The 19058-nt window shown below is 39.0% G+C and overlaps 3 protein-coding genes across 8 annotated transcripts in view; 1 reads left to right on the top strand and 2 right to left on the bottom strand.

Annotated features, from left to right (window-relative positions):
- Positions 1-795: 795 nt before the first annotated feature.
- Positions 796-5347, bottom strand: LOC306833874 (nicotinamide/nicotinic acid mononucleotide adenylyltransferase 1-like). The gene is made up of 5 exons (XM_079359483.1): positions 5240-5347; positions 4810-4959; positions 3846-4029; positions 2171-2289; positions 796-1754 (listed from the first exon to the last, which is right to left on the bottom strand). Exons 2-5 carry the CDS (start codon positions 4922-4924, stop codon positions 1351-1353), a joined length of 822 nt encoding a protein of 273 aa, XP_079215609.1. The 5' UTR covers positions 4925-4959; positions 5240-5347; the 3' UTR covers positions 796-1350.
- Positions 5348-5456: 109 nt separating this feature from the next.
- On the top strand, positions 5457-7497 carry lzic (leucine zipper and CTNNBIP1 domain containing). Of its 3 annotated transcripts, none has more exons than XM_079359485.1 (7): positions 5457-5623; positions 5902-6027; positions 6175-6310; positions 6411-6509; positions 6627-6722; positions 6911-6992; positions 7084-7497. In XM_079359485.1, exons 2-7 carry the CDS (start codon positions 5927-5929, stop codon positions 7137-7139), a joined length of 570 nt encoding a protein of 189 aa, XP_079215611.1. In that variant the 5' UTR covers positions 5457-5623; positions 5902-5926; the 3' UTR covers positions 7140-7497. The 3 variants fall into 3 exon arrangements, with proteins under 3 accessions (XP_079215611.1, XP_079215612.1, XP_079215613.1); XM_079359486.1 differs by having other exon boundaries at positions 5927-6027; XM_079359487.1 differs by having other exon boundaries at positions 5458-5540.
- An 837-nt stretch (positions 7498-8334) lies between these two features.
- clstn1 (calsyntenin 1) overlaps positions 8335-19058 on the bottom strand; it is a 35254-nt gene continuing 24530 nt past the window's right edge. For 2 of the 4 annotated variants that reach the window (XM_079359477.1, XM_079359476.1), the window contains 11 exons: positions 18918-19039; positions 18658-18820; positions 18265-18315; positions 16946-17103; positions 16430-16578; positions 15414-15658; positions 14155-14325; positions 13699-13844; positions 13427-13562; positions 12561-12745; positions 8335-11738 (listed from right to left, as the gene is read on the bottom strand). In XM_079359477.1, the coding sequence (XP_079215603.1) occupies positions 11544-11738; positions 12561-12745; positions 13427-13562; positions 13699-13844; positions 14155-14325; positions 15414-15658; positions 16430-16578; positions 16946-17103; positions 18265-18315; positions 18658-18820; positions 18918-19039 (1721 nt within the window). In that variant the 3' untranslated portion in view covers positions 8335-11543. The remainder of the gene's footprint in view (positions 11739-12560; positions 12746-13426; positions 13563-13698; positions 13845-14154; positions 14326-15413; positions 15659-16429; positions 16579-16945; positions 17104-18264; positions 18316-18657; positions 18821-18917; positions 19040-19058) is intronic. The other 2 variants (XM_079359479.1, XM_079359478.1) reach the window with 1 other exon arrangement.

Raw genomic sequence — 19058 nt, forward strand, 5'->3', positions numbered from 1 at the left:
TTTTAGTCCTTCTGTATGTGATTTTCTTACTTTAATTAACAGAGCAGCATATATGATGAAAACAATCTAAACGTTAGGGCTTTATGCATAAAAGAAGTCATGTTCTTAACATGCTATTTGAATAAAAATATAACTATTCTCCAAATATCAGAATGTGAGCTTGGATTTTAATATTTTCTCTTGTGTCTTACTACATGATTTGATCTTTTAAATATGGCACACCTTTTTGTGCAAGGAGGAAATCAAAAGTTACATTTGTAGCAACAGTGGAATGCAGTGTGGAGGGAACTAAAGGTTGTCTGACGGGGGGATTTTTTCCTCCTCCTGATGTTAACTCAAAACAAAGCAGCTCAGCAGTTAAAAATGCGATGCTGAAAAATGCTGTTTTCAAAGCAAAACTTTATATGTCATAACTTAGATATGTAATAACTGTTTGATTAACAAGGACTTCAATGTAATGAGAATAAAGAAGAACTTTATTTTCAATTTCATTTCACTTTAAAGTCATTTGCATGTCAATGCTATATACAGTGTAAGTCTTTTAACACCATCACACCGACATGAAGAATAAGATGGCACTAAACTGATACTATGTGATGTAATCAGTTAAGCATTCATGTAATGTCATTGCTTTCACCTAGCTACCGCTTGTTATTTCTTCCATCAGAGGTGGTTTCCTGAAAGATACCAACAGCTTGACAATCAGCACTGTAATCAAAAAGGAAAGAGGCCAACTTCACACTTCTTGGACTCTAAACCTGTATGTTAATGCCAAAAACAATGAAAACATCCAAGTGTGGAAAACAAAGAGCATTGTTTATTTAGTTTCCTGTCAATACAGATCAAACCTACACTTTCAAATCCACAGCAGAGTACAAATATTTGATGCAAATGTCCTTCTTCTCCCTGAGAGTGAATGGGGAAATTGTGCTAAACGTAGCAAAGGGGAAGAAAACTCAATAAAGCAATTTAAACTATTCAAATCAATGTGTTCTTAAAACAAAGTTCTTCAGATTGTTCTTAAGGTTTGCTGGCTGTTTGAAATTAACTTGTTAGTATCTAGTTTACACACTAGGTTTATTGTGAGCTACAACATTAAGATGACCTGCAAACTGACTAAACTGTTGTTCAGTTTTTGTATAGGACTGTTGTACTTCTTCAGACACACAAGTTAAAAATAAAGCAGGTCATAGTGTTACTCATTGATTTTATCTATTGTCTATGCAGCTTAATATTCTTAAAAAACAACAAGCCCATTGGAAAAAAATAACAACTGAGCTTGGTAGGCACTGGTGGAAGCTCAAAAAACACAAATGTGTATAAATGACAATTCATTGTAAACTCAGAGCACTAATTGCTTGATGAGGTACCCGTGTATCTCTGAAGGGGAGCTAGAACCACGTCTGCATTTTTTTGCTCACTTTCAGCACTGTAGAGGTCATTCTCTTGTATGTAGCGAACAACTTTGTCCGGAAGCAGGTACCTGACACTTCGGCCTCGCCGCAATGCCCGACGAATGTGAGTGGCTGAGATCTCATTGGTCACCCACTCTCGGACCACATGGATGTTCTTGCGATACTTCCACAGCGTGTCTGATTGGTGGATGAACTTGTGGGGGTCATTACTGTTTCGGGTGATGCAAACCAAACCGTAACGGCCAACCATCTCAGTGATGTCCTCCTGCTTCCACAGATTGGGGACGCCAAAGGACTCCAGGACATCCGCCCCACAGAGCAACATCAGCTGTGGGCTGTCTGAGTATGAAGAAAAGAATGAAACTAAACTAATGTCTTTTGTATTTATTTACTGTACAGAAGATATACAAACAAATCTGGACTATACATTCATTAAAGCTTTTGTATGAATACATTTTTTTTAAGTGTCTTTGTCAAGGAGACTCCCATCTTTTCATCTTACACCTAACCTGTCTGATGCCTTTTAGTAGGTAGGATAGTGTGATTGGGTGTAAGCCAAAACCTAAATCAACACTGCACCCTTTAACCGTTGTCTCCTATTATGAGTTGAGCTGAGTACAGCTTACTTTAAATGCAGTGGGAGCAGGTTCAGGCAGGTTGACAGCAATCAGAAATTCAAAAAGGGAGGAGATGAAAAGAGAGCCAAGAACAGAATACTTCGGTGACATGATCGAAAATATTTAAACTAGTCTTACCTCTGCGACTAGATGAAGCCTCGAAATGATTCTCTTCTACACGTCTCTTTTTTGTGTATTTGACTGTGTCCACCTCATCGATGTTCTGCTCTGCTGCCAGCAGGTTGTCATAGTGATGCCTGAGTGGATTCAGAAAAAAAAGTAATCACAAAAGAAGTTTGCAGAGAGTTTAGTATACATAAAATATTATTTCCATTAAAATTTTGAAACAATCAAACAGTCTTAAGTCTTAATCTTTTTGGGATGTAATTTGTCTTATGTATCATCTAAAAAAAGATTGTTTTCATCAAAATTCAAAAGTATGTTTGGCTAATCATTATCCTTTATTTATAGTTTCCTGTGTGGTCTCGGTGAAAATTCTGCAATGTCAAAACATTTTCTGGTTCATTAACCATCAGCATCAAAGAAATCCCATTTTAACATCGTTATTGTTTTTGTTGTGTTAACTTAAATTGAAAAGGTAAAAGCTATGCTTCCCAGTTATCTACAAATTCTTAAAACGCACCTTTATATGCTAACCTTCCAATCATCCTTTGTTTTTATCCTCCCACTCCATCTGTTTTTATTATTATCTTGTCTTACTGTTTTAGTATGGTTTTTATTGATAGCAATTCTGTCCTATGATTAACACTTATGACTCTGTTATTTTATCCTGTAAAGCACTTTGTAAACCTTGTTTCAGAAAGGTGCTATTGGTTTATTATTATGATTACTATATTAAAATGCAGTTTCAATACTGAAACATTAAAAAGCCATTTTCTGACGGATCTTTCCCTTTGATACTTTACTTTCAATCATCTGAATAATTCAGATGAATAATAATAAGACATGGATTCACTTTTTATAATCAAGAACTGTCTTGCCACATTGTAGCAGAAAAAAAGTCAAAAGTATTGCCAATGATACATTATACAATACATTACAAAAATATTTACTTTAGCGGTTTAAGAAACTTGACGGATTCAGACACAGAAATTGTAAAGTGACAGAAAAAAGCTCGGGAATAGAGTTTGTAAGAGAACATATAAATAAAGTTCTCATGTAACCTGCAACAATGAGCAATAAATCCACAATATCTGACCTTCAATTTAAACACAATCCATTATGGATTAAGATTTTTTAGAATATTACATTTCCCTTTACAAAATATAATGATAACATTCCCTACCATCCAATGATAGAAAGCTTTGTGAGTGACACATAAAAGGCTATTGAATGAAGGGAAATCTCGTGTTACATAAAGGACTTTTTGATTGTTAATATAACTGTACATTATAAATGTAATGTTTGTTTGATCAGTTCAGGTGATAAGAGTGCAAGATTCATTGAGATGACCTATGAGTAATATCACATTTCTTAACACTTGTTTCAACTTCATGCCAACTTTCATTACCTCCACTGAGGCAGCAAATCAAATATTAAACGGTTATCTTATATAATAGTAAATAAATAATCTGAGATTCTTGACCACCCTCTGTGGCTATGTTAAAAGATGTGATGAGGAAGTTTCCTAACGTGTTTGATGGGAGAAGAATTAAAGGAAAAGACAAAAGTGGTGAACAAAGAAGTACTGGAAGATCTGTTAGATATGCCGTTTGCTTCTTTGGTAGATTTCCTTTCAGTTTTAGACAGCACAGGCTGTGTCATTTACAACACATAAGAATGATGAGCTCACCGAACAACTTTACATGTCTCCACCCACTCTGGCTGCAAACACTCCCAGGCATCTACAGTGATCCAGTCAGAGTCCTTTGTAGCCAATCGGGCCATCTCCAGTCGGTGGCTGGCCTCAATCAAACCCTTCTTCTTATAGCCATCCCCCACAGGCGAGATGATGCCTTTCACCACCCTGTACTGACCTTAGACATCAAAGAAGTGTTGTGAACAGATGTTTTAATCAATTTATAAATCAATCGTGACTTAGAAAAGCACAGACAGCTAATTGTTATCTCATGATACTTTGCACATCGAGCAGATCTGGACCTTTTTGAGATATTATTTACAAAGACCAAACATAATCCACCAATGACCAAATAAGCATGGTTCTGCTTTTCATTAGGGGAAACAAAGTAGAGCTACTCCACTACATAGTGGTTTTACAGATTGCAATAAAACACAGAAGTATGAGGAAATTTAACTGAACGGACTAACCAATGTTCAGACTTGACCAACAGCTATATAAAAAAGACATGCATGTATTAGACACAATGCTCTCATAATGTTATATAAAGTATGTAACACATAAATACATTGATGAGGGGCACTCTATAACATGGTGAGTACATATACTTGTAGTACTAAAAGAGCAAGTAATAGATGCTTTTTCACATAGATAATCTATTTCAGCCATGGATCCTGAGTGCTATTTATTCCATTGATGTCAGAATTATATACTTGATAGAAATAATTTTCTCAAATGACAGGGATTTACTACACATGAGACTACAGATATCTCAGGAATACATTACTCAGCAGACACAATCAAAATACATTCACCGCAGATGTGTCAGTTTGAGAGATGATCATTTCCAAAGCAAAGTAAATAAAGTGTAAACACATGACTAATGTGTCTTCGTTGGAGGGAATACAAAGAGAGGAATATGTATTCGATTTTAAGTCTCATTTCACTCAACAACAACCTGTGTCTGCCAGATGATCTCGAGCGAGTTCAAACATCCTTAGGTGCATGTTGGTGATCGGGTTGAAGGACCCACAGGACAGCAGGACCACCTGGGTTAAAGGCCGGCCCTCCATGCCTCAAACTGGGATTCAAGCTGTAACCTCAAATACTGTGGAGACAATAAAGATTATAAAGATTTCTTCTTTTAACAGATTCATATCTGAAAATACCGCTCGCTCTAAGACTGTTATGGGACAATGAATGACAGTGACAGTATTTAAAAACGTATCAACAGTGGTTGATAACTTTAATAAAGGTCAGTGCAAGATTAAATTATAATGTTTATAAATTAAACCCTAGGTTACGTTAGCTCTGAAACTAAACAAGGCAGGCTTGATAGTTAAGTCATAAACGTGCTCGAGAAGACAAAACGTGAATTAAAAGCTTACGTTGGTATTGCTTTATTGTGTTATCTTCTAATTTGTCTGTAAATAGACATTGCACCACCCAGCATCAGGGACAGCGTCCTTCTGTTTTGTTGCTTTTTAATGTGCCATCATTTCCTGTACAAGCGTCCTTTTCGTCAACGTCATCACGTTCAAGAAATATGATTGGTCAGAATCAACCAGGAAGAAAGACAGCCGCGCCCACACTGACAGGCTGCATTCACAACATCAACCTCAACCAACGCCTCGACTAACATTAAACCTCACAACCGAATTTAAAAGTAGTTAGTGTTCGACGTTAATAGTACAGTCTGTGAATTTAGTGAACTATTGTCAACTGCTGCAAATATTAAGTCACTGAACGAACTGTTTACAAAGCGAGTCCCGGTGAGATGTTTTGTTTTAGCATTGTAGCTAGCAGCCCGCTAATAAACAACATTTGCAGTGATATGACGAGGTTTAAGTTCCGAGATTATGTCTTTTTATTCACAGTTTCTAGATGGTAATTTACATGTTTGAGCAGATAGTCGCGACTCTTCTCTATAGAGAAACAGTGAAGCAGTCTCGATAGCATGCTAGCTTAATGGAAACTCATTTGTGAGCCAAAAAGTACCATGAAGACTTATATTCGTCGCCTGTTTTATTCTGTCTTGCATTTCCAAAAGGTTTGAAATACACGTGTTATTAAAGATGGCTTCAAGAGGGAAATCGGAAACTGGAAAACTGAAGCAAAACATGGAAGAGCAACTTGACAGACTTATGCAGCAGCTTCAGGATCTGGAGGAATGCAGGTGCAATATCAGTCACAAATAAAATAAAAACCTGTACATTACATTTATCAGTTATGAAAGGGCTGTAGATTCTTGTAAATTAATTGTATTACTTCTAATTTGTTTTCTGTAGCTGTTAGTTCCTCATCCTTTCTGTGTTTATTTCAGGGAAGACCTGGATGAGGAAGAGTACGAGGAGACAAAGAAAGAAACATTAGAACAGTTGAGTGAATTCAACGACTCTTTGAAGAAGATCATGACAGGAGATATGACACTTGTGGATGAACTCAGTGGGATGCAGCTGGTATGGCCGATTCACCTACTGTATATTTTTAGGTTATAGTAAAAAAAAAAAGAAGTTAAAAAAGAAGTGCTGACGTTTGCAATGTTTCTGTCTTCATCAGGCAATCCAGGCTGCCATCAGCCAGGCCTTCAAAACCCCAGAGGTGATTCGACTGTTTGCAAAGAAGCAGCCTGGACAGCTGAGGACCAGACTAGCAGAGGTTTGCACTGCCTTGTTGTTGATATATTTGCAGAAGTGTTGAGTATGTGTGTAATCTGACTTCACTATGTATTGTTCATTGAGTTGGCCTGAAACTTTCATGTGACATTTTTCACAGATGGATCGTGATGTCATAGTTGGGAAACTATCAAGACATGTGTACACACAGCAGAAAATGGAAATCCTCACAGCCCTGAGAAAACTTGGAGAGAAGGTAGGGATCACACTCGGAAGAGATGGGATTTTTTCCCCCTTTTTTTTCTTAAAAGCTGCTCTTGTAATTTTGTCATGTAATTATCACCATGATGGCATTGTAGATTCTACAACAGGCCTACATCTCACTTCTTATGAAAGTGTCACATAGTTAACATCTTATCATTTTACTTCTGGCTGGTTTGGCAGCTCACTTCAGAGGATGAGACTTTTCTCACAGAGAATGCAACAGCAACTCTGAGCCAGTTTGAAAAAGTAACCGCAAGCTCAGGTGAGAATATTCTTGTGATCTCTCTGAAATGTTCTTTTCATTGTTAGTTTTTGCATGAACGTTCATATTCATGATTTCTTTTCTCTTTCAGGCTCTGAAGACAAAATAATGGCCTTAGCTAGCTCTGGAGTAAAAACAAAGGCATAGTCAATTTAAAAGTGTAATATTAACCTGTTGTCATCATCAATACAGATCTGTGCCAATTGATCAGTAAGTTTTGTAAACCATGAGTGCACTTCTAGGTGTTTCTGGATATCCTAACACTTTTAAGCAGTATTGTTTTACAACCCTTAGATTCTGTAAATGTCTTTTATTCGTCCAGATAAATGTTGATTGTATTACCGGTACAAGCTTTTCATTTGTTGAATGTGAAGGTTTGTACACGAATGTGAAGAATAGGCCAAGCAGTTAAAGAGAAAAATGTCACTTGTGGTCCGTGCTGTGCTTTTACTTCTTAGAATGCTGGGTTCATTTTTCTTGAAAGAATAGTAAATGTTTTGGTTTTTTTTAGTATTGAAAATGTTTAAAGATGTCTTTTTTTTTTTTTTTTATTCGCTTTGATATTCTGTGGGGATTTTAATAAAATAGCAGAGAATCATGACCTTTTATTAGTAACCCTATTCTGTCAAGTTGTACACAGAATGCACATTTTTATATGTATTGTACAGTACAATTTGGCAACAAGCCAGGGGGAAGGTCAAACACAACTAACCTACTTAAAAAAAAAAAAAGCCCCCCAGAGTGCCAAAGCTTTAACTAAAAGAATATAGTGAAGGGTAGAGTATGTTCATCAAACAGTAGAGTACAATATATCTACCCCTTTAATTAGAAAGTTTCTTTTTTCTATATACTTTTAAAGAAAATCGTTTATGTAATCATTGATAATCAAGCAGTTTGTGCTTATAGATGGATATTTATTCACAAAATGAATTTCCTTTTTTTTTTCTAAAACTGTGATAAGTTCAAAACATTTTGATCTCAATGTCAGTGTTTACAGCAGGATCTATACCTAAAGAGGCTTTAAGCTGCTTTTTCTAACTTTGAAAGGAATTAAATCGTGTTTAAGTTATTTGTTATACCATGTTTTGACTTTTGCACATTTTTCTCACCACCAGAGGGCACTCTTACTCCAATTTCAACTCCTTCAACAACACCATCTACATGTATGACTTCTAGCTTTATGTATTTTACTCTGGTTTGGTCACCTTTAATTTTAATGTCCTTGTAAAGTGGCCACTGTGTTTATTCTGTTTTGATATTAAAGCTGCCTCATGTCTTATAATTCACTTGAAGTACTTTTGTTTATATGTGACGTTGAAAGAAAACAAGAGTCCACAAAAACTATACCCCATCTCATCCTTTATTTTGTTTATGAGCAAGCATCAACTTCACTACAATTTGCCTTTAAATTGTTAGAAAAGTGAGAGCAGCTCCAACAAGCAGAAAGGAAACATTCAATCGTTCAGAAAAACATTGTTACCTTCCGTTTTGAGCAAATTTTAAAATGAAAATAAAACAGGGAAAAGAAAAATATCTGGACATGTGACACAGACAATCTGAGAATCAGCAGTGTATCGTGCCTCCTTTCTCACTCCAGTCTAACAAGCCCACATGGACTGAACAAAAACTTGTGGCTCATGCAAAGGTAACGCCCCCTTTACATCATAAGTGTTATTACCATATGGCTGCATTTCAGGTTGTTAGGCAGTGACATTCAATTCAACCAACTTACACTTAGCTTAGGGGCCGATCAGAAAGCTTTACACTCCGAAAACTGGAGGTGGTGGAGTCACTGTGAAGAGACTTGATTGAAGATTCAATGTGCACATAGCAGTGACCCATGATATTGTATTATTAAGTTGTAGATGAAATGTGGACATCAAGTGTTTGACATATTGAAACTTTCAAGTTGACAGGCTTTGTATTCTCTGGTTCATGTGAATTTCATGCTGCCCTCAAAATCATTTCTCAACAACTCAGGCAATAGGACACTGTTCAAAATTACCTTCCACTATACACAAATAGGTGAATTAACAGTATACCAATGTATGCTGCCAAAGCAATTTTATAATGTACTGTACATCTTTTTAAAGGTGGATTCCATCAATGATTTAGTACAATATAGAAGATACAATATGGATCTAGTTCCTCTAAACATCAACATGGACACAAGACATCTATGTAAAACCTTTTTTCATTTGTAATGTGGAGTGTTGTTAAAACTGAAAAAAAGGTAAATCCCCACCTCTAGCTTTAAACAAATAAAAAATAAAAAAATTCCACAAATAAAAGCGCACAAATGAGTGTTTTTGTTAGACCTGCTAATTGCGCTATGATCGGAAAAAGGCACTCCCATCTCAGCCTGTTCAGACGTGGCCCTCTGTTAACAAGTCCAAGTCATCATGGAGGGGAGACTTAACTACTCACTTTGCAGCCCAGAAACCCCCCAAAAAACATAAATTAATTTAAGCTAAAGCAACCAACTGTCAGACTCATACCCTCAAAAGAAATAGTCTTTGTTAAATTCAAATCCATTTGGCCTCTGAAAACAAATTTGCATGCAAAAATAAAGACTCGCAACACCAACATTACTACTCCTGATAATGCCACATTCTGTTCACTTCAAAGCCCCAAATCTGATCTGCTTTCACTGTGCAGGTTTGGGAGTTGTTTTTATTTACTCGGTACCCAAAGAAAATACAAGACACAAACACTGAACAGTTAAGTGTGCAGGTACATTAGTATCTGGTGTTGTGAAAGATATATACAACAGAGTCTGAGAGGTCGGACACATTTTCCCAATCAATTGTATAAGCTTGATACTATTACCAGAAGAAAATCCGTTTACCACATGTAAACAAATATCTTGAAAACAACTCTACAGTACAGTTCCTTGTACAATAAAATCTAGTGGTCTACTGCAAAAAATAATTCATTTGAAGATATCCACAAGATTCTTTTTTGATGTGATTTCCTATTGTTAACGAAGCAGTCATACATTTAAATGTAATTCCTTGAATTATAGTAAAGATGGTGCTTATTTTACGATAGGAAACCAGTTTTTAAATGAATCTTTTATGTGATTTATTGTTTCAGATTAAATAGCTGTGCCACGTAAATTAGTTTGCAATCAAGCAATCCTGAAAAGTACTTTCATTTCTCCTCTCTCCCACTAAACAAACGCTAAAGGCTCCAGTAAGCTCCTCTAAAGCTCTGTCTGTCATAAATCTGCTCTTTCAGAAGTCTGAAGGGTCTTTTTCCCCCCCTCCATCCTACTTCTGTCAGCACAGCAGGACTGGGAAACTGTCAAAAAGCTCTAAACACTGCTGAGGAAATCTCTCTACTTGTCCAAACACACTGGCAGAAATGTTAGTACCCATACTTCCAGATCAATGGCACTACAGTACCTGCTGGCCTGGGGTTGCATCGTTCCACTCCAAATGTTGGTTTGTACATTAGCATGTATGATTACCCTGAACAAAAAAAAGAAAAGGGAAATCCCTTCTGTACAACACTGAGATCTATTGGGAATGAAATACACCGACACCTGTGCAAGCAAAGCAAAGCATGTATGAAGATGACACCATCCAATCCTGCCTATGAGAAAGGAAAAGAAGGATTGTCCTTCTTTCTGATAAAGAAAAAGACAAAACGGAAATTGATTTGTCATGAAAACCTCTTAAATGTCCTGGGTTTCTCTTCATGAAGCAGACATTTTTTTGTACAAGCATGATGGTAATGCTTTTGCAGAAATTGAGCGACATGCTACAGCCTTTTGTAACACAAATATTCTACATTACGTACTGCGTCATTTTAGATACTGGACCCCGTTTGAGTAGGCCTTCACTAACACATTGACTAATTACATGGTTTCTTTATATTTACAAAATCTTTAAAAAGCAATTTATTTCTCTACATATATGACTTCTCAAATATCCTCATGCACTAGAAAAACACAAAGGACAAAAAAAATAAAAAAAATAGGGAAAATGCAGTCTATTCGTTAAAAGCGTTGTTTACTGAGGACAACAAGTCAAGAAACTCAAGTCATAGCTATATACGACTTTAGCGGCAAACGATTCTAAAAACATTAAGCAAAGAATTTACATCCGAAAAGAAATTCTCTATTTGAGAGCCTTATGTCTGAGAGAAAACAAAAAGTGCAGGGTTGTCTTCCTCACACACTTCCAAACAAATGTAGGCCAAGATTTCCGGGAATTAAAATATAATAAATAAAAAAACAAACAGTAAAAATTAGCAATCCGGTGATGTCTACACTACACTGAGTACCACCACTAAGGTAACGACAGGAAAGCCTCGACCATATATACGCTGAAGGGAATTTTTCTTTTGTGTTTTTAACTTTTTTTTTATACATCATGGCTCCTTGGACATGTAGCTGTACGGGGCTGAAGTGTGTGCAGAGCAGGGAGTGAGATTTGGTGATGTGTGTCTGTGCTTGTGTTAACTGTTGTGTGTGTGTGTGTGTGTGTGTGTGTGTGTGTGTGTGTGTGTGTGTGTGTGTGTGTGTGTGTGTGTGTGTGTGTTGTTCTAGTAGGTGAGGGTGGAATCGTCCCACTCCAGCTGCTGCTGTCTGCTGGCCCCTTGCTGGTCCTCTGGCTCCCCGCCCTCCTCGTCTTCGCTGCTCTCTGACTCAGCACTCGTGATGTCATCTTCCTCCTCTCCGTCCTCGCTCTCCTCCTCCTCTTCCTCCTCCTCTTCACTGCTGTGCTGGTCCTCGTACGTCTGTGTATGAGACAAGTCCCTTTATTAGACACTGATTTATACATTTTGAGACTAAACTGTACTCACTAAATCTTACTAATGTAATTCTCAGTAACTTTGATTCAAATAAAATACACGTCCTATTAATCAGCTTCTCATGTTCTTTAGGCAAATAATTCCAAAAATACTGAGGCTCTTCACTTGTTAGTAAATAAACTAGTTTTGTTCTACTTCTGATCTTTAGCTGCTATGAGCAAAGTAAAAACATAACATACATTAACTGCACATTAACTGCAACTCTACTGTAAAAACATAACATACATTAACTGCAACTCCAGACCATATCTCAACAAGGCATGAACCCACTGTAAATATATTTTTATCCTGCCAGAAAGCTAACTAATTAATGAGAAAATGTCACTTTGACTCAGTGCTGTTTTCATGAATAAAGCACCAAAGATGTTCTCATTAGTTGTCCATGAGACAAACTGGAAGCTAACTTATCCTTATATTGATAGAAGATATTGATGTGTGTGTGTGTGTGTGTGTGTGTGTGTGTGTGTGTGTGTGTGTGTGTGTGTGTGTGTGTGTGTGTTTTTTTAACTTGGCGAGGCATCACATGATAACTGTCTTCAAACAAACTAGGCCACAGTTGCAACATCACAAAGAACGCATGAGCATGTGTTAAGTTCTCTGGCCTGCAACAAAGCCACATTTTGTAGTGAAGCTAGAATCTGACTGAATAGACTATTCACTAGATCTACTAGATCTATTCACTGGTTTATCACCAAATGTTCACTTATATTGCCCTCCAGAAAAATAAAGTGCTGGGTGTGTTTCTACCTCCATGGGGTTGACGGTGATGGTGAGTGCCGAGTCATCCCAGTCCATCTCGTTCTCCTTGCCGTTCTCCTGGTCTCTCATGGTGCGCTGGTGTGCGGCGCGGATGCGGAACACGCCCAGAATGATCATAAACACCAGGAAGCTGACGCACACCACGATGACAATGGTGGCGGCACTGGGAACCACTGTGAGGAGGCAAAACATGCAACACGAAATTGACAGATCAGATGTGCAATGTTCAGTTTTCACAGGAGCACATTGTGACAAAAACGTTGCAGCTCTATGTCCAGACACACAGCTTCTATTTCGCGAGGGCGAAACTTTCTACTGCATGAATTTTCTGTGTGCCAGAGCTGATGATAACAGATCCTTAGTAAACTGCAGATGAATTCTTTGGGCAGCTCCAGGCGTGTGTCTTTCTTTAAAAAGTTTGTCTACTGCCAACATGCTTCACTTTGTCCCATATTAGTAGGAGAGGTAATGTGGTGACAGGCTTATTGAGCCTGACAGCCTGTAGGATTACTACTGAAGCTGGGAAATAAAAGGTTTTGCTCAGACCACAGGCTTTACAGATGTCACAGACAGCACTCAAGAGTAATCCCTTAACTTGTGCCATTAAACAAAATGGGCAAACAACCAGTGTGTGATACGTGCCCTACTTCTGGTTAATAAAATGTAATCCATCCCTGGTATTGCCCTCCATATTGGAGGCCTGGTATTTTATTCTACAGCAGTTTGATTCAAATACGCAGTTTATGATTTAGTATATTTAAATGTAAACGTCAAAGAGAGATATCTTTTACATGAAGGTCTTTCTCAGTGCTGTCTTTCTACGTTCCACATGTCAGGCTCTCATGTTGCCGTACCTGAGGCTTGGTGAGCATTGACCAGGTTATGACCAGATAGATCTACAGAGGCGTGATGCACAGGGTTAATGAAGTTGGGCTGCACCATGGCGTTGTTGGCGTGCTCCACCGGATTGGCTGTATGGATTACATTTACCTATAAAAAACAAAAACAGAATGGATATGGTCACAACTTGTCGTCAACACATTCTCCACTATATTGCGTAGCCTAAGTATTGTCAGGGAGCATGTGACCTGCTCTGCTCTGTTATGTGGCGAGTGCTCAGCCATACCTCGACCTTGAAGTCGTTACTGATGTAACGGCCGTTGAGTTCAGAACAGACCAGTTTGAATTTCCTGTCAAAGAGAGCCTCAGTATGCCAGTTCTTGTAACGGATCAGATGCAGGACCTGCTCATAGTTGGCCATTGTGTTGACACCTGGATCACAAAGAGGAGATCATGGTGTTAAGGAAAGCTCTACATATAAGAGGATAACAGTAATACTGTAAAATAGCTTCTTTTTTTTAAAATTGTACGGCTTTAACATGATATAGAAATGTTTACATGTCATTATAAAGTGTGATTCCATGATTGTACTTGTTAATGTGAGTCATCAGTATAAAACAGAATTCAAACCTGCACTCAGTTTTGATGATTTTTCTGCCGAGCACTCTTTTGTACATTATAAAATTTTCAAGGCAAGAAAGCCCCCACAACATTTTGAATCACACAGCTCGGTTGTTTGTACCCGTCACGACGAGGCCCAGGTTAGACGAGCTCATTTCCAGGCCATGCTGCTGCAGCTGGGACACGTCCAGCTCCAGGCTCTCGTGCTCCCCATCCAGCTCGTCTCCAGCCACAGTCACCTCACACGTGTCCAGGTTGTGCATGATCTCTTCTGACACCACTGTCTCTTGGACTGATGGACAAAAAGAAGAGTGTCAAGTCAACAAAAGAAAGAAAAGATAGAGGTTTAAGTTCCATGCATTTGTTTCCTTTTTTAAAATTTGCAGAGTTCCAGATGGGTCAGAGATCTCTGCTGGTAGCAGAACATACAGATGTAGCCTCAAGCATCCGGCCACGAGCGGGCTAAAGAGCTCCGTTTAGATTTCTTCTTTTTAACTTCACATCCCTACTTCATTATATCTCAAATATCTTATTTAGAAGAGACGTGAAGGGAAAAGTGTGAAGGGTTTGAGGAGGATGAAGAACAAGACGTGTGATCATCCTGGTACCACCACAGTGTGATTATTGGACATGTTCAGGAGAGGTTCAACCCATCGTGACCAGCTCCGTCCTTCACTGTAGATATACTCCCCGGCTTAACCACACAGTAACAAGTGTTAATGACCGTTTCTTTTTAACAGCTGCAGTGCTGCTGTGTTCACAGAGCAGTGTTGTGCTACTTTGTCAGCACAAGTCTGTGCTTCAAGAAACTATTTCTTAAAGAGTATGTTTTCTCTGGTTACAAAAAGAAGAGTAAAAATGTGCTTAGAATCTCATGGGATTGAATTTGACAGATGATGCAGCCTGTCTTCTCCTTTCCTCATGAATGTTATATAAAGTCCCATGCACAGGCAGTTTGCTTCTTTTGACATCATTTAAACTCCTCCTGGCTCCAGCTCACATTTCTTAATAGCTGAGGGTGGGGCTGGGTGAAGAAGGTAACAGCAACAGATCTCTGTAAACCTTTTAGTCCTATATGGCCTGCTTTTCATCACAGGACATGGTATCACCCTGTATCTGTGTCAACTTGTGCACTCTATTATGTCTTCTTGTATAAGCAAGCCAAACAGATGGCACGGCTGGTCACTGACCCCACCCTTAAGTAGTAAACAACTAATCTCTTCCCTCTCGGCCTCACATTTAGCCATGCAGCTGTAATCCTAACCAGCACCAGCTACTGTACATGTTCAGCTATCAACTGTACATTCACACAAAGTGAAATGAGTTAGCTAATCTTCAAACATGTTGTAACATGTTTTGTTTTGTTTTGTTTTTTTGTACCTGTAGGGTCATCATCAGCTCCCTCTGCAGCTTCTGACTCGGTGTCAGCCTCCACCTCACGCGTGATGGTGCTCACGATGCGCAGCTCTGGAAACAGCGTCACGCCTTCCTGGCTCTCGAATTCAGCAGCACTGCGGGCAAAGTGATCGATGCCGCTCAGGCTGATCTTGGGCTCTTCGGGCTGCAGCACCATCACGTAACCTTCAGCATCTGGCACCGAGACACAGGCCTCCTCATTGAAGCATCTGGAGAGATATTTAGGTTGGTTTATTAAAATGTGACAGAAATGACTCCGCTTTAAATGAGCAGGGATTCAACGACAGAGGGAATGAACGAGGTTCGTAAGGTTAAGAAATGAATTTGTAGAAGTATTTCTAAAAGCGGTGAGGTGGTGAAAATGGGTTTGGTTAAAAGAACACGGGGATGTAAGAAATGTAAACATACTTTATAAATGTTTTTAAATGCTTCCCCCAAATAACTGAAGATGTTCAAAAAAACCATTAAGTTGCCTTAACTTATATGATCGTTGATCTTACTCTGCCCAAAAAATCCTTGAACACGCAGTAAATGTGAGAAGAACAAATGTGTTACTGACAATGTTTGTGTTGCTGACAATGTCAGCAACACAAACTGGAACTCATTTTAAAAATAGACTTGGCTAAAAACTAACTAAATATATTCTTCTCTGTATGCATCTGTATGCTGTTTACATTGTAGACTGGTTCCATCATTGCAGAAAGAAGAATCAACATCAAAGAGAGCTGACATTTCACGCTCCTTCTCTTTGTAATGCTAATGCAGTAAAACTCATGACCTCCTTTTTTACCTCAACAATCCCTTCTTATATTTACAGTCAACAGGATAAAAGATGCACCCTCTCTGCACGTCTCTAAGGCAGGGGTTATGCTGCATCATAAATGAATGGCTGCTGCTGACCGATGAAATGACGTGACTGAGACTGAGCAGGGAAATTAAGAAACAAGTGGTGAAGTGTTTGTTTTCCTCTTCCTGCTTACTTGACGGTGGTGGAGATGCGAAGGTGTCTGATGCCAGGGGTGGGGAACTGGCGGGAGTTCAAGTAGGAGATGTGCTGCATGACCTTGTCTAAGGCATCAATGTCATCGCCCTCGACGCTCAGAGAGGACTGGTTGGGGTTGAATTCCACCTGAGAGGAGTCAGCAGAGGGTAAAGATGTGATTTGAGGCACACTGCGTATTTTTTGGATGCGAACAACAAAAAATGTGTTAAGTGTGTGCCATCAGGTTGAAACTGAGATATCAGTAAATCATGTGGCAACAAAGACTTTTAACAGTCACAAATAATCACATGCACCTATTTTCAAGGGGAACCTAAAACAGAATTTTTAGCTGATATCTACTGTACATTTAAACACCTGCTATTATTGTTTATACCTGGGGGGTTTTTTCAGAAGGTTTTGGAACCAGTAACTATCTTTCTGACACAACTGCACTCAGATCCATCCTGACCAAGATGTCTGTTTTTATGCATCTATAAAACATTCTCTGCCTCACCTTGACAGCTGACGCTACCTCCTCAGGCAGCTGCACGTCAAGTCCTTCCTTGCATGTGTACAAACAGTCGATCACCTTCTTGTTCTCCAGCTTGCCCGAGCGGATCATCAGTCCAGCGAGGTTACCTCGGAAAAACTGAGCCATTCTGGCATTGGCTCCTGCGTTCGTCAGGTGAGAGATCGGGGAGAGAAGATAAGAATGAGAAGTGAGATTTTTACAGTGTAAATTCCACACATTTCAACTACTCTGGACTTTAATATTCAAGCATGCTGTCACAATGTTCATAGCTGCTGCAGATGGTGTTCATGCAAGTTAGTGTGTGTCCTTACGGGCTGAGGCCAACTTAGAGAGACAGAAAGATGATGGATGAGCTTACACACGCCGAACACACACGCAACATCGACATCAACTGGATGAACTGCTGCTTTCATTTAGAGGTAAAAAGGAGTTCAACGGGAAAATGGAACTCAAAGTAGAAAAATCAAGCTTAAAATGTGAAATAAACCCACTCGTGTTGTCTTTGATAAAAGTGAATAATCCAGTGTTCCCTCCTTGTTAGGGATGAAACAATGCAGCAAAACAATAATGAGCAGAAGACTGGGACACTGCAGCGGCAGACACAAACCTGGACTTCCATTTTAAGAAACATGCATACACACACACACACACACACACACACACACACACACACACACACACACACACACACACACACACACACACACACACACACACACACACACACACACACACACACACACACACACACACACACACACACACACACACACACACACACACACACACACACACACACACACACACACACACACACACACACACACCTAAAGTGTGTGTGTGTGTGTTGTTGCAGTGTTATCTGACACTAAGGAGCTACCGATTCTGACCCCAAGGTCATGCTCTGAAAGAAGAGACAAAAATCAGGGCTAAAATTCTGCAGCCAGGTCTCAGTGTTGTGCTCATTAAATGTCTATTTCTGTTTTGTTTGTGAATCAGGATGTTGTGGAAAAAAAAAAACAAGAAAAAAAACGGCCTTGCTGCTGCAGTGGGAACAGCATTTAAATAAATAATAAATTAAAATACAGAAAGAATTTAAATCACTTCAGGCTCATTCACACTTCATCATGCTTCAATGATTGATGGGGGAAAAAAATCTTTAACTTTTACATTTTCATAAATTAAATTAATATCCTTCTACTGTAGTAAAAAAAAAAAAAAGCATGAGGATGCAGTTAGGGTGGTGGGACATTTGCGGACAAGTGGACATATTTGAGGAGCAAGGGAAAGATTTAAGCAACCTGAAGCGGGCTCAGAGACTGACTCAGTGTCATTGTCATGTCCTGAGTTGTCTGTAAAGGACAGAAACAAGAGAGCAGGGAGAGACAGGGACGAAAGTTGAGGATCTGCAGTAGAGATTCAGACGCTACAAAAGAGGAGCATTGACTGACAATCTATGTAAAGAGCGAATTTAGGACGTGCTCTCAACAAGTAATATTCATAAGGTACTATCAAATAATCTTCTGAATAATGAAGCCACAAAAAAGTCTGAGAGCATGTAGGAGAGGATCAGCCTCTTTATAATGTAGCTCTACTTCAGCATTGATTGTAAATGTACACATTTGGTCACACAAGAAAATGATAACGTGTTTGATTTTACAGCGTTCCACAAAGATCTTTTCTGTCGAGCGTACCTTGCCAGCAGGCACCGATGGTGAGCTGGGTTTCGATCTTTGAGGCGTGCAGCGGATAGTCCTCTGTAACCAGGAAGGGCTCAAATGTAGTCCCGTCAACAAACAGAGACACGGTGGGGAACTCCACATTCAGCACATAGTGATGCCACTCTTTGTCACACGCCTGTGAAGAACACAACAGAGGTAGGAGTTCAAATGAAGAGTGACTGTTGATCATTCTCGAAGCCTGAACAGAGCGAATGGTTGCAGAAGCAGCTGACCTGGTCCAGTTTCCAGTGAAACTCGGCTGGTTTGTAGTTCTCAGCCTCAGATGGATCCTGACGCAGGAGAAGGATCAGCCTGCAGTTGTGGACGTAGAGGGAGTAGTGGTGTCTGTTCATCTCTGTAGAAGAGACAATAAG

This window comes from Symphodus melops, assembly GCF_947650265.1.
Source record: "Symphodus melops genome assembly, chromosome: 13".
In the NCBI taxonomy this organism is placed as follows: Eukaryota; Metazoa; Chordata; class Actinopteri; order Labriformes; family Labridae; genus Symphodus; species Symphodus melops.